The sequence below is a fragment of the Eptesicus fuscus genome, chromosome 5 (genome assembly GCF_027574615.1).
Source record: "Eptesicus fuscus isolate TK198812 chromosome 5, DD_ASM_mEF_20220401, whole genome shotgun sequence".
NCBI lineage: Eukaryota > Metazoa > Chordata > Mammalia > Chiroptera > Vespertilionidae > Eptesicus > Eptesicus fuscus.
Genome location: NC_072477.1, coordinates 94,044,264 through 94,056,346, shown reverse-complemented (window position 1 = coordinate 94,056,346; position 12,083 = coordinate 94,044,264). Strand labels below are relative to the sequence as shown.

Here is a 12,083-nt window from a genome sequence, read left to right as displayed (position 1 = left end):
TGAAGAAATAATGACAGAAAACTTCCCCCACCTGGTGAAAGAAATAGACTTACAAGTCCAGGAAGTGCAGAGAATCCCAAACAAAAGGAATCCAAAGAGGACCACACCAAGACACATCATAATTAAAATGCCAAGGGCAAATACAAAGAGAGAATATTAAAAGCAGCAAGAGAAAAACAGTTAGTTACCTACAAGGAAGCACTCATACGATTGTGAGGTGATTTCTCAACAGAAACTATGCAGGCCAGACAGGAGTGGCAAGAAATATTCAAAGTGATGAACAGCAAGAATCTACAACCAAGATTACTCTACCCAGCAAAGCTATCATTCAGATTTGAAGGTAAGATAAAGAGCTTCACAGATAAAAAAAAAGCTAAAGGAGTTCATCACCACCAAACCAGTATTATATGAAATGCTGAAAGGTATTCTTTAAGAAGAGGAAGAAGAAGAAAAAGGTAAAGATAAAAATTATGAACAACAAATACATATCTATCAACAAGTGAATCTAAAAATCAAGTGAATAAAAAATCTGATGAACAGAATAATCTAGTGAATATAATAGAATTAGGGGCATAGAAAGGTGCACTGATAATTCTCGAGGGGAAAGGGGTGTGGGGGGTGCGGGAAGAGACTGGACAAAAATCGTACACCTATGGATGAGGACAGTGGGGGAGGTAAGGGCAGAGGGTGGGGTGAGAACCGGGTGGAGGGGAGCTATGGGGGGAAAAAAAGAGGAACAACTGTAATAATCTGAACAATAAAGATTTATTTTTTTTAAAAAAAAGAATAAATTTTGTCCTTATAGCAGAAAAATATACTAAACTCAGACTAATAAAAGCCAGCAGAAACATTTTCAACAAACCTTTGTCAATAACACAGAATACAGAAAAAGCAATACTCCAAATTTGCTTCCCCACATTGAATACTGGTCCAAGACAGCATCTTTTAATTCGGATAAACTTCCGAATGATCTTTTCCTGGGGGGTGAAAAGAATTAAATATGAACACCATAAGGTTTACTACTTTCATAAATGGGAAAATTCTTAAATTGTCTTATAGATTAAAATTTACATATACAAACGGGAGATTTTTGCGTCTCAAATTTTCAAATATAAACTTAGCCATTAAAAGCAAAAGCTATTGCTGACAACTGTCACTATATATAATATACACCATTAAGACAGAATGCATACTTGGTAGGGAATGTCTTCAGCTCTTAGGTGAACTGTCTGTCATCAATAAATTCTTCAATAATCATACAGTTATTTAAGGAATAAAGTGGCCCTCTTCTAAGATGAATTTAAGAACAAACAAAATTTGACTTTTGTGTATTTGCAACTTTTTTAAAAAATTAATGTTATATTTCAAATGCCACCTATAATTCTATCATCATTGTTACCCTCCCTTTTATTTTGTAATAAAAAGTTTAAATGATCTAATGAAAACATGGCAGCTTTAATGAAAACTACAGAAAGTATATTTTAATAAACAATAAATAATTTAAATACTTATTCTACTAGGAACCTTTATACTCACTCAGGACAGAGAAACATTAAGCTAAAATTATTTTTTCATTGTCATGATGAAAAAGCTTTTAGTGTTATAAAAAGTGTATTTTTATAGTTAATTTAGGAATTTGAATAATTTAAGTACACATTTACAAATTATTTCTTAATTTGAAAACAAATTAATCTCAGGCATATAAAACTAAGTACCTTTCCCCAGTATGAACAGAATTAAAATGGCAATGGGTCCACAAGGTAAGTATTTTAAATGTTCCAATGTTACTTACTGAATTAATGCATGAAATCGCTCAAAGCCAAGCTCTTCGACAGCCAAGGCAGCTATACATAAAAGACACTTTTCAGCACTACACATGGCAAATAAATGACACAAGATACACACAGCAGGCTGTAAATACTTTCAAGCAATCAAAATTTTCCCTCTTTTCTCACTCCCTTAAAATCCTCAGTTTATTTTCAACTTTAGTATTACATAAATTTATATTTCAACATTTTAGTTACCATGATTATACCTAAAATGGATATAATACTGAGAGTGTAGAAGTATTAAATAATACACTTCTTTTTAATTCAGTTATGCTGGGATCGTTTATAAAATACGAAAAATTATTGGCAATCATAGTGCTTCACACATGATTGTAACGTGTCCTGCACTTTCATATAATCTTTCATTCCATATATCCAAGTAAAATCATCATAGCTAATCTTCCTCTTTATAGTATAAATCTTTACATTGAATGCTTAATCATTATACAAAATGTGTATAAAAAGGCATAGCATTTTGAAACTATACAGGTTCAAGGACAGCTTTAAGTTTGTTTCCGTATTAATTCATATAACTGTTGAGAAGTTTTCAGTAACTTACTTAGATTACATTTATTAATCCAGCACAATTATAAATTTTTAAAAATCAAAGAAAGCATTTAAATCAAAGGTAATGCTTATTTAGCACTTTTCTGAGTGCCAGGCCCCTTGTCAAATGCTCTACTGGTCTTACTTCACTTAACCCTCATAACAACCCTAATAGTCCTCATTTCGCAGAGGAGGAAACTGAGGCACAGAGAAGAATCCTCTCAAGTGCACACAGCAATAAACAGCAGGACTGAGATTTCAATCCTGAGAATCTTGGCTCTACAAAGATAAAGTCTTTAAAGATGAATAAAAATGCCTACTCAATTTATCACAATGAACAATTTCATATGTGTTTATATATATATGTATATTTATAAAGCAAATCTTAGTACTTTCAAATATTAATTCTCAATTTTTGATTTACAATTTAAAAAGTCACATTACGTTAGCCTTTCAACGTCTAGGATCAATATTCAAATGTTTGAAATTACTTTTTAAAGTCTTTAAAAATACAATGGCTTAAGTAATCTTTTAATTTGTGTGGGAAACAAACTGAAATTGAACCTGAGTGTTCTACTGCAAACAAGTGTGCGTTACCAGAAGCCAAAACTATACACACCACACAAGCCAATGAAATTAATGTTTGTGCAGAATGACAATGGGGAAAATAGTTCACATTTAAAATTTCAGGATAAAATAAAAATTCTACCTAATGTTTTCCAAATTGTACTAATTTTCCTGTACCTGATTATTAAATAATTTTACTGGGCATACACTACAAAAGTTGACATAAAGATAGTAACTTAGAGAAAGGAGGCAAGCAAAATAAAAAAGTTAGCAGGCAGGATAATGGAAAAATGTAAAACACAAGAAAAAACATAGCTGGGAATAAAGGAAAGAACAGGTAAAATAGATTGTTACATGGAATAAAAATCTTAATGTAAGTTCATTTAATTTGTCAACATCTAAAGTAAATTTCTTAAATTTTCAGTTAACAAAACTTTTCAAATTTATAGATTATAAAAAAACAAATTTAAAATCTGGTTTTATTCATGTCAACTTTTAAAATGAGGCGAAGTAAATTGGAAAATCAGTAAAAATGTTTTTTGAAGGGGAATTCAATATAGTATGCCCACCTAAATTAGTTCCAAATTTAACATATTATCAGGCCACTCAACCTATCACTATGAAATGTACAGCACAGTCCATAAGTACGCAGTATATACTAAGATACTAATAAAAAATGTTATAAAAAGATCTTACTATTTTCTTATATTTGAATAAAAAACTAGCTTTAAGCACCTAATCTTTAAAATAATTTTTAATTAGTTCAACTATTTTTGTTAAAATGTTGATAACTTAATGAAACTATTAAATATGCTTACATGCAATCCAGTCAAACCTAGAAAATATTTTAAAACAATCTCTTTTTTTAACCTTGATGACATTTTTTACTATCATACTAGTGAATATTTTCCACTTGTTTCCTTCAACTATATTATCAACCCTAAAAATGTGAAATTTTTTGAAAGGTTATATTGAAAGTCCTTGAAAATAAAAATGTCATTGAACTGTTTAAATTTTTAAAAGTCTTCCTTGTAAATGTGCTATTATAATTTGCCAATGTAACTGCAGAGGTAGAAGAGAAAATGCTGACATCACAGACACAGTTTAGCTCAAGGAGGCAATAGTGCATCACAGACAGACCAATAGGGAAAGCAAGATGTAAATCACAAACAATCAAAATTCACTTTCTAGACATCGGTAGTCTAATTTCCTTAAAAACAATTTCCAATGTTAGTTAATGGAATGCATTATAGGTAGAATAAGTCACTTATTCTATATAAGCACTTGAAACTACCAATTATCAAAAGCCAACTGCTAGCAAGATAGTTCCTGGAAAGAAAAACTGGACAGCAATTCTTTTTATCTAATTTCTATACCACTAGTTCATGCTGGCAGGTTTTAGGCCAATTACATAAGAATTTTCAAAGGCTAAAGACTACAGAATATATTATTTTTATAATGAGAATAGTTATTTAGTTTATTTTGAAGAAAAATCTTCCAAGCACAGAAAACTTAAATGAAGGCAAAATTAGAACTCATTAAAATTACTTTAAAATAATTCATATACAGTAACACTATCCAAAAAGTTCAAGAAGAATGGAAACATAATGAAAAAAAAAGTCCCCATCTTTGCTCTATAAAGTAACAAAAACTATTTTAAGAAGTTTTCTGAAGTAAAAAAAAAAAAAAAAAGTCTTTTCTTCCCCAATAAAAGTAAACATTAAGGCATTTGAAATTAAAGTATATAAAAATACGTTCTTTAAACTTTCTAAATGAGAGTTTCAAAGCTCACAAGAGAATGTCATCAAGCAGTAGAATTTTTTTTTTAATTTAAGAAATACATTTCCTTTTTTTTTTTTCCCAAAAAAATTGAAAGCAAAAACAAACAAATGCAATGTCCTCTAGTAATTAAGATAATCAAAATGGAAATGAAAAGTACTAAGGCTCATGAATTAAGCTTCGGCTGAAAAAGAGACATGTTATGAAATTTTTAATTCTTTAAAATGGTCAATAGTTTTATTAAAACAAAGGTATAAGAAATTACTTTAGGAAAAAAAAATGTATCTTACAAGAAGAATGTTCCACTTGGCAACTAGACTCTGCAGGACTCCCAGAAATACTAGCATTTTCCTCAGCTGTCTTTCCTCTTAACCATGAAACCAAGCAGTATGATCCAGAGTTGTCACAACAGGCACTTTCTAAAATATCACATAAGGTGTGACAAAGGAGTTCCTTCCGCTCTTCCTCTAAAAATAACCGAAGTACAAATTATAATGGTTTCCTTTGGGAAAAAAATAATCCGGGCGTGAATAACAATCTTAAGAATGTTTTCATTTAATGAAAATCAAGCATTCCAAGTGGGGGGAAAATCCGTAACAACTGATCTGAAATTATATTTTAGAAAAATAATGTGCTTGAGGGTTACAATGTCACCATTACTAAATATTTCCATTACTGAGATAAAGAATCCTAAAAAATGCAGAATTAAACATCAGTAGAAAAAAATATGTTACCTGATGCAATCAACTCTTACTTACCTGCAAATGAAACATTTAAGTCATGAGGTTTCCTTTATTATGTAAGGGCCTATTGAGACCTCTATTTTTCCCCCATTTCTGAATTAATCTAATGTCTTTGATCTTCCTGTCCCATAGAATAAGGATAATGAGATAACATACCCTCAGCACAAACAATACCACAATTCATTACATGAGCAGGGGCCATTGTTGTTATGTTGCAATAATATAGAAGCTACTAATACTGTATTACAGTGATTTGAACTATAGATTTTGCACAAATGCTCAATTTCTTCCTGAACCTTAGCCACCTTGCCCTTTACAAGAAGTATTACTATCCAAAAGTAGTACTGCTTTCTGAAACTTTCAAACAAAGCAGATAAGATGTATACATAGCCTATGTCAAATTGTATGCTATAGGGAGGTTTCTATTTCTCCTAATAGACTTAAAGTTCTTTAAAGGCCAGAACTATGCCATTCATTTTATAACCTCCACAGCATATGACATTTATGACAATGCATATACATTTTTATCAATATGAATATATTTCTGTGCAAGCAATCTAATAAAATATTCATGTTAATATTATATCTTGAATAGTCTCTTCTCTACTAAACTTTATTTTGCATTCCCACTATTAATGAATAAAAAATACATGACAATGATACTTTTAACTCTTAAATTCAAAATCACTATGGGCATGGTTTGGAATGGCAGTTGTTTTGCCCTTATATACTAACTGGGATTATAATATATTCTACCTCCTTTTAGAAGGTATTATGAAGTCCACATAAAATTGTGTAAGTAAAGTAAAGATTTCTGTACTGTCAAGTGAATTATCAGGTAGTACCATACAGCTCTCTGACCTAAGCAAAAGCTATGGCAGCTTCATTTGCAATTTAATTCTGAATTATTTGCATTGTGGAAGACATTATACTAAAAGATGCAGAAATACAAAGATAACTGAGTTCCTGCTCAGAGCTAAGACACAACTAACATAAAAAAAATTATTCCTTATAATATGCTGTAATTTAACAGTTTAGGGTGCTCTACCCTTATTTTAGCAAGAGGACAAGCTTTTTCCCTTAGTTATATTATCCTGTCTTATATGTCTTGGGAAAACCAAATTGGAAATATATGCATTTAAAAATTTGGAGTCACTGACCATGAATTTTCCTGAAATATCAAAAAAAGAAACATGCTCAGCCGGTGTGGTTCAGTGGTTGAGCATCAACCCATGCACCAAGAGGTCATGGGTTCGATTTCCGGTCAGGGTATATGCCCATCTTTTGGCTCGATCCCCAGTAAGGGGCATGCAGGAGGTAGCCAGTTGTTTCTCTTCATCAATGTTTCTATCTCTTTCTCCTTCTCCCTCTCTCTCTAAGAATCAATAAAAACATATCTAAAAAAAAAAAAGAAAGAAAGAAACCTAAGGAAAAATATCCCATTGATAGTGCACTTTTTAAGATAGATAATTTTAACTTAACTATTGCCAATGAATGTTGCATAGATCACCTGTAAAATAGAGGATGGAGTAAACATTTATAAGACAGCTATCATACCTGGGCAATCCCTCCAAGAAGACTTCTCAGAAGAAAACAGGAGCTTCTTCAAAAGAAATGCCTTTATACAATTAAAGCAATAATTATTACCACACATCACAAATATAACTTATATCATTCTTTTATTTTAAAATATAAAACTACTAATTTGCACCTCCTTTCTAATATTTTGAATAGCGCTATAAAAATTTCAAATGGCTCCACTTCATATTTAACAGTAACTGGGGATAATTATTTATCCAGGAAATATTATTATAAACTTAATTCTGAGTCCATAAAATTCTTCTTCTTTCATAATACATATTTTCTGATAAATAGAAGAATTGACTCAAAATCAGACACATGACTGGAAACTTAAAGAAATGTAAAGTGAAAGCCCTCTAAAACAAGAATAAGTCCACATTTCTCTTTGATTCCTTGGAGGAAAAGAAATCTAAATACAAGAGTGATTCTGCTCTATTAGCTCTGATTTGTGATACAATACCACTATGAATCATCACTTTATAAGAAGCTTCTAACTTCCTGGTTTAACTAAAACAGCTGTAAGATTTGAGAGAATAAAAACAAAGTGATTTCTAACCTTTCCTTACATGAACCAAGTATGTTACATTGCTGATTTAATAGGAAATAGTTCACTGTAGTATAGTGTTTCCTTCTTAAATTGCAGTTCAAGGGCTAGAGCATCCTAGTCTTATCTAAATTGTTTGCAATGTTTTTGCTGCTATAAATATAAAAGCTATTTCTTGACTACAATGTTTCCCATATTAAAGGTTATTTCTTTAGGAAAGATTCACACGGAAGTACAATTATTACATTAAAAAACTGCATTATCATGGTTCCAATTATAATGTAAAATTCCTTCCAAAATCTAAGTACAAATTTATACCACATAGTGATATATGAGTATGCCAGCATTATCCTACCTTACATGCACTAGCAATTATTTTCTATTTAAAGATTAGCAAGAGTAAGCAGTATAGACTCTAGTTACAGTTTTATTTGTACTTTCTTGGATTCCTACTGAGGTTGAACATCTTGGTTCTTTGGCTGTCCAGCACCACTTCACCTGTTCTGATTGCATATACATGCTCACTTCACCTCTGGGGTCTTAGTGTTTTATAACCAATTTGTTCAAAATCTTTGTTTAAGAAAGACAACATCTATTCATTGTTAATATTCACTGCAAATATTTTTCTGAGTCTGGAACTCATACTTTCTCTTAGATGGTTGACAATACATTATTTTTAGTTTTTCTGTGGTTTAATATTATATTAAGAATATATTTGGTATATGATATGAGATTATCTAAATTCATTTTTCTCTCTCAAACTGGCAACCAGTCATATCAGTGACACTTAGTAAACTTCATTTTTCTCCACCACTGATTATTTGGTTCTATAGTATAACTATTCTTTTAGCAATAGCGCCTATTTTATTTTTTATAATTTAAAAAGTTTTAATACCTGAACTTGCTCATTTCCCTTCATTACTCTTACTGATTTAATTTTGACTTTTACTTGAAATTGCAATATAAATAAAATTCCTCTATGACTGAAAAGATTTATGTGACTATGAAACTAAATTACTACCTCAAAGTCACATCAGGATTTTGAACATTAGTTATCTCTTTTTATACAACAATCCCACTTGCAAAAATAACTGCCATTTTGGAAATGTAATGAATCTTATAAAACACAAAACTCCTGTGGTATATCTTGCATTTAATTACATTCATTAACTTACAATAAATAAAGAGCTGAAGGTACTATTAATGGCCCAAGGGAGCAAAGTTAATATAATCTAACTTGCAAATGAGAAGGACAAGGAATCTTCAAATTTAGATAATAAGATTCCTACTAGCAACCAAAATTTGCCTCAGTTATTCAACATAATTTCTCTAATCAATTTATGGTTAAGTTTTATTCTTTATATTCAGTAACTCCCAAGCAAAGTTCAAACATTCAATTTTTTCTTAATTTTTTAATAATTCTACTAATGTAAAAATATATCAATTCTTTAAAGAAATAATGACTTATAAAGGACATTATTTTAGAATCAGCCCTGAAGTGAGATTTTTTTCCCCTCCTTCAAGAAATATATTTTTAATTTAATAAAGTAAGTGTATAAAGTATAAGTTTTGAGAAATTTACTTTGAAGCTAACAGTTCAGGAATGCATTCTTTATGCCCAATGAATAATAAATACCACATTAAATATTTATTTTCAAAACCTGCTGATTGAACATAAACAACAAATTCAAGCTTCTTTTGTAACAGTTCTAAAGTTACATTGCTGTTTCAGACATAAGTGTAACAGTAAACTGAAAATTCAATTTTTGGTCTTAACAATGTAATGGTTATAACAAATCAGCCTTTGAAATTCAAACAATGTTACACATCAATATTCAAAATCAAATACATATATTCAGATTAACCCTATCTTTTATGGGATTAATAAAATAAGAAATAAATATTTAAGCCGAAACCAGTTTGGCTCAGTGGATAGAGCGTCGGCCTGCGGACTCAAGGGTCCCAGGTTCGATTCCGGTTAAGGGCATGTACCTTGGTTGCGGGCACATCCCCAGTAGGGGGTGTGCAGGAGGCAGCTGATCGATGTTTCTCTCTCATCGATGTTTCTAACTCTCTATCCCTCTCTCTTCCTCTCTGTAAAAACTCAATAAAATATATTTAGAAATAAATATTTAAAATATTTTATTATTTTGCAAACTCTGTTTTAAATCAGTTGCAATTAAGTTTAATTTAAAGGCCAAAGTTATACCCTAAAATAGTGTAATCTGCCAAATTATTTTAAAAATTTATAAAGTTTTAGGTCATGAAAATATACAACATTTTAAGAATATTATTCTTATAGAGCAGTGGTCGGCAAACTGCGGCTCATGAGCCACATGCGCCTCTTTGTCCCCTTGAGTGTGGCTCTCCCACAAAACACCACGAGCGGGCACGCATGCACAGTGCTATTGAAACTTCGTGGCCCATGCGCAGAAGTCAGTTTTCAGCTCTCAAAAGAAATTTCAATTGTTGTTCTGTTGATATTTGGCTCTGTTGACTAATGAGTTTGCCGACCACTGTTATAGAGAGATGAAATGAAAATAGTATCATTGCTATAATGTACTTATCTGTAGTATAAAATGTTATTATTCAACAGGATCATTGTATTAGAAAGATGACATGACCATTAATTCCTCATTTTCTGAAAATCAGGGAACACTTATTATGCTTTCTTGAAAATATAGTCCAGCCCTAGCCGGTTTGGTTCAGTGGATAGAGCATCAGCCTGAGGACTAACAGGTCCCAGGTTCAATTCTGGCCAAGGGCACATGCCCGGGTTGCAGACTCGATTCCTCCCCCTTCCCACCAAGTAGGGGGCATGCAGGAGGCAGCCAATCAATGATTCTTTCTCATCATTGATGTTTCTATCTCTCTCTCTCCCTTCCTCTCTGAAATCAATAAAAATATATTTTTAAAATATATATATATATAATCCAAAGGCTATTGCTGTGTAACCTACTCTTGTTCTGAATTCACTTTTTTCTTTTTTATTGAATTTATTGGGGTGACATTGGTTAAAAAAATTATATAGGTTTCAGATGTACAATTCTGCAATACATCATTGGTGTGTTCACCACTTCAAGGCAAGTCTCCTTCCATCACTATTTATTCCCCCTATACCTTCTTCTAATTCCCCCAAGCCCCTTTCACATCTGGTAATCACCATACTGTTGTGTCTCTGCTGAATTCACTTATATTTTTTATATCTATAGCAATTTACATGAATAAAAGTTGCGAGGTAACTGACCATGCATCATGATTACAGAATATATTTATTACAAAGCAAAAAGTAAAGTATGAAATGTTTGAACATGTCCCTCTAAGGAGTTGATAAAGTAGTCTATGTTACCTGAACAGGTGCAATAACAGCACAGGGGCCACCTTCAAACTGTTCTAATGCAGATCCCTCTGATTCACTAAACACAAACCCTAAAATGAAAGCAAGTAGCAAAGATTAAAAATGTAATTCAAGTAGCAGCTAAAAGAATTTTTAATGTATTTTACTTTGAGAAAGATCACTTATCACACAGCAACATATCTTCAAGTCAGGAGTCATGTTAACTTTTGGGGGGGATCAAGGAACCCTTTGAAAAAAGATATGGGACCTATGCTTCCCTACACAATGCACATAAACACTTACACACACATGCACACACAATATTTTGTATCCAGGGACCCCTCTAAGTGGACTAGGGGGATGAAGTGTGGAAAAGAATACCAAATCTGACTTTTATATAATTTCATTTTCTTGAAGACTGGACAGTCAATCTACTGAATTCTAACAAAATCTCAGGACCCTTTCCATACAGTACATGTATTTTTGTCCCAATTTTTTGTCTCTATAAGCTAAAAATTATTAAATGGCATCATACATAGCAGTGAATGTACTCATATTGGCTCCGTCTTAATTTAAATATTCCCCAACCAATACTTTTTGAGAGCAGCTAGTAGAAGTGGCCACAGAGAGCACTGGCACACTACAGCACAAGGACATAAGTGAAAACTGAGTTACTGTGTGTATAGCCTTTAGGAAATCATTTTACGTCTGTTATCTTCAAAATGATCACTTCTAATTCCAACAGGCTAGGAATATGTAAAGTTTCATTAAAGATTATATTTCAGTCACTCATCCAACAAATATTTAATGAGCATCAGATAATGCACCAAGCATCTAAGATATAAGCATGAATGAGTCTGTAGTCTGGAGGAGCCAACAGTTCAGGTGAAGACAGACATATGAACAAATAATCACTGAAATAAAGAAATGAATGTTATAACAGAAGTATGAAGACAGTGTTGTGGATACAGAAAGGAACGACTGCCCTGGCTCGCATGGCTCAATGGTCAGAGCGTCAGCCTGTGGACTAAAGGGTCTTGGATTCGATCCCCAGTCAAGGGATCCTACCTAGGTTGCAGGTTCGATCCCCAGTTCAAGTGGGGCACATGCGGGAAGCAAATAATTGATGTGTCTCTTCTCTCTCTCCCCCCACCCAC

The 12,083-nt window shown here is 32.1% G+C and overlaps 1 protein-coding gene across 8 annotated transcripts in view; it reads right to left on the bottom strand.

The window, feature by feature from the left end:
• The window catches only part of MINDY3 (MINDY lysine 48 deubiquitinase 3), a 104,617-nt gene that overhangs the window by 77,168 nt on the left and 15,366 nt on the right, over nt 1-12,083 (bottom strand). For 2 of the 8 annotated variants that reach the window (XM_008150419.3, XM_028158887.2), the window contains exons 2-6: nt 10,939-11,018; nt 7,022-7,082; nt 5,012-5,188; nt 1,793-1,844; nt 863-977 (exon numbers count right to left, since the gene is read on the bottom strand). In XM_008150419.3, coding sequence (XP_008148641.1) covers nt 863-977; nt 1,793-1,844; nt 5,012-5,188; nt 7,022-7,082; nt 10,939-11,018 — 485 coding nt within the window. Of the gene's footprint in view, nt 1-862; nt 978-1,792; nt 1,871-5,011; nt 5,189-5,455; nt 5,468-7,021; nt 7,084-10,938; nt 11,019-12,083 lie in introns of those variants that run through there. The other 6 variants (XM_028158888.2, XM_054716584.1, XM_028158890.2 and 3 more) reach the window with 6 other exon arrangements.